The sequence below is a fragment of the Piliocolobus tephrosceles genome, chromosome 13, assembly GCF_002776525.5.
Source record: "Piliocolobus tephrosceles isolate RC106 chromosome 13, ASM277652v3, whole genome shotgun sequence".
Classification (NCBI taxonomy): domain Eukaryota; kingdom Metazoa; phylum Chordata; class Mammalia; order Primates; family Cercopithecidae; genus Piliocolobus; species Piliocolobus tephrosceles.
The window spans coordinates 60,869,423-60,871,489 of NC_045446.1; the positions used below are offsets into that span (position 1 = coordinate 60,869,423).

Genomic DNA, 2,067 nt, shown 5'->3' on the forward strand with positions numbered 1-2,067 from the left:
TATATATATAACTCAGTAGAGCATTTTTCAATGCAATTGAATAAAATTTACGAAGGCAGAACAAAGGAGAACTCAGTTCAGATGTTACCAGAATAGACCTGGATACCTAGATGTCATATCAATCCCAGCCCCACAGGCAAAACTCACTCTGAGTGCCTTCTGATTTAGTTTCCTCATTCTAAACCAAAGATTTCAGGCTCTTCCTGGTGATTTCAGATTTTTGTCCTTTGCTCCTTGTGCTTCAAACCTGGTGTAAATCTTTTCTGTCTCTCCATCTCTAGATCCAGTCCTGGCTTAATTGCCCTGCTATTAAAGACACACATCTCTCCTCATATCTCTCAGAACAAAATCCCAAATTCCTCTTTTCTAGAAATGTTTTCTGAAGTCCAGGATTCTTCCAAGATGTTCCTTTGTTCCAGGCTTCAGATTTGCCTACTACTATTCGCCTCTTCATCCATCAAAAGTCTCCTTCCTAAACCCAGTAGAAAAGTCTAATAGATCAGCCCCCACCCAGTTCTCCCCTATGCCATCTGCAGATGCTTCCTTATTGGTTGATGTTGGGACATTTAGATGAGTGAGAATTCAGCCTTGTCACTTTCCAGGAATCTCATTCTACATTGCAGGTTTCTGAATCCAAGATTGTAAAGTTATGGCAAACCTTTAGAAAAGCAGCCTCCAAAGAGCCACTTTCTTCCTGACAGGCTTCCAAGGTCTAGAAGGTCTCCATGGCTGGATCTCTATTCCCTTCTGCTTCATCTACCTGACAGTTATCTTGGGGAACCTCACCATTGTCCACGTCATCCGTACTGATGAACCCATGTACTATTTCCATGAACCCATGTACTATTTCTTGGGCATGCTAGCTCTCACAGACTTAGGCCTTTGCCTTTCCACACAGCCCACTGTCCTGGGCATTTTCTGGTTTGATGCCAGAGACATTGGCATCCCTGCCTGTTTCACTCCGCTCTTCTTCATTCACCCCTTGTCTCTAGTGGAGTCATCAGTTCTGTTATCCATGTCCATTGACCGCTATGTGACCATCTGCAACCCACTGCGTTACTCCACCGTCCTGACACCTGTACGTATTGTCAAGGTGGGGCTAAGGTCAGTGCTTAGAAGTGCCCTCCTCATCCTCCCTTTGCCATTCCTCCTGAAGCGCTTGCAATACTGCCGCTCCCATGTGCTGGCTCATGCTTATTGTCTTCACCTGGAGATCATGAAGCTGGCCTGCTCTGGCATCACTGTCAATCACATCTGCGGGCTCTTTGTTGTGGCCTGCACTGTGGGTATGGACTCCCTGCTCATCTTTCTCTCATACTCCGTCATCCTTCGCACCGTGCTCAGCATTGCATCCCTCCAGGAGCGACTCCGAGCCCTCAACACCTGTGTCTCTCATATCTGTGCTGTACTGCTCTTCTACATCCCCATGATTGGCTTATCTCTTGTGCATCGTTTTGGTGAACATCTGCCCCGCGTTGTACACCTCCTTATGTCCTATGTGTATCTGCTGGTACCACCCCTCATGAACCCCATTGTCTGCAGCATCAAGACCAAGCAAATTCGCCAGTGCATCATTAAGAAGTTTCAGTTTATAAAGTCACTTAGGTGTTTTTGGAAGGATTAAGTTAGAGTGAAGAGAGGAAGTTTTGGACATAAAGCCCACAGGTTTCTGTTAGTTTGTTTTCAGCTATGCTGTGGCAAAATAGTAAACCATTGACTGTCAACAAAAAGGCAATTGACTGTGCAACATACGGCAGTGTGACCAGGTGAACATTACTTACCTCTTTGTTCTCCAGTTTTCTCAACTACAGAATGAGCAAGGCAATAATTATAATACCTTACTTCCTCATAGGGATGTTGTAAAGATTAAATAATTTATGTAGTGTTCTAACACAGTATCTGGAAAATATGCAATTCTCAACAAATATTAACCATTATGATTGGACAAAATATAAGAGAGTACAAAATTCAGTTCTCTGGCCAGTGTAATTTCATTGATGGTTAACTGTTTAAACATATTTTTATTGATTTATTTTTATGTTACTTTACCATAATGACAAATTTTAT

At 43.1% G+C, this 2,067-nt stretch overlaps 1 protein-coding gene across 1 annotated transcript; it reads left to right on the top strand.

The window, feature by feature from the left end:
* The first annotated feature begins 649 nt into the window (after positions 1 to 649).
* Positions 650 to 1,624, top strand: LOC111540923 (olfactory receptor 51G1). Its single transcript, XM_023209606.1, is given in 1 exon segment — positions 650 to 1,624. A coding segment is annotated over 1 exon segment (975 nt).
* Positions 1,625 to 2,067: the final 443 nt, after the last annotated feature.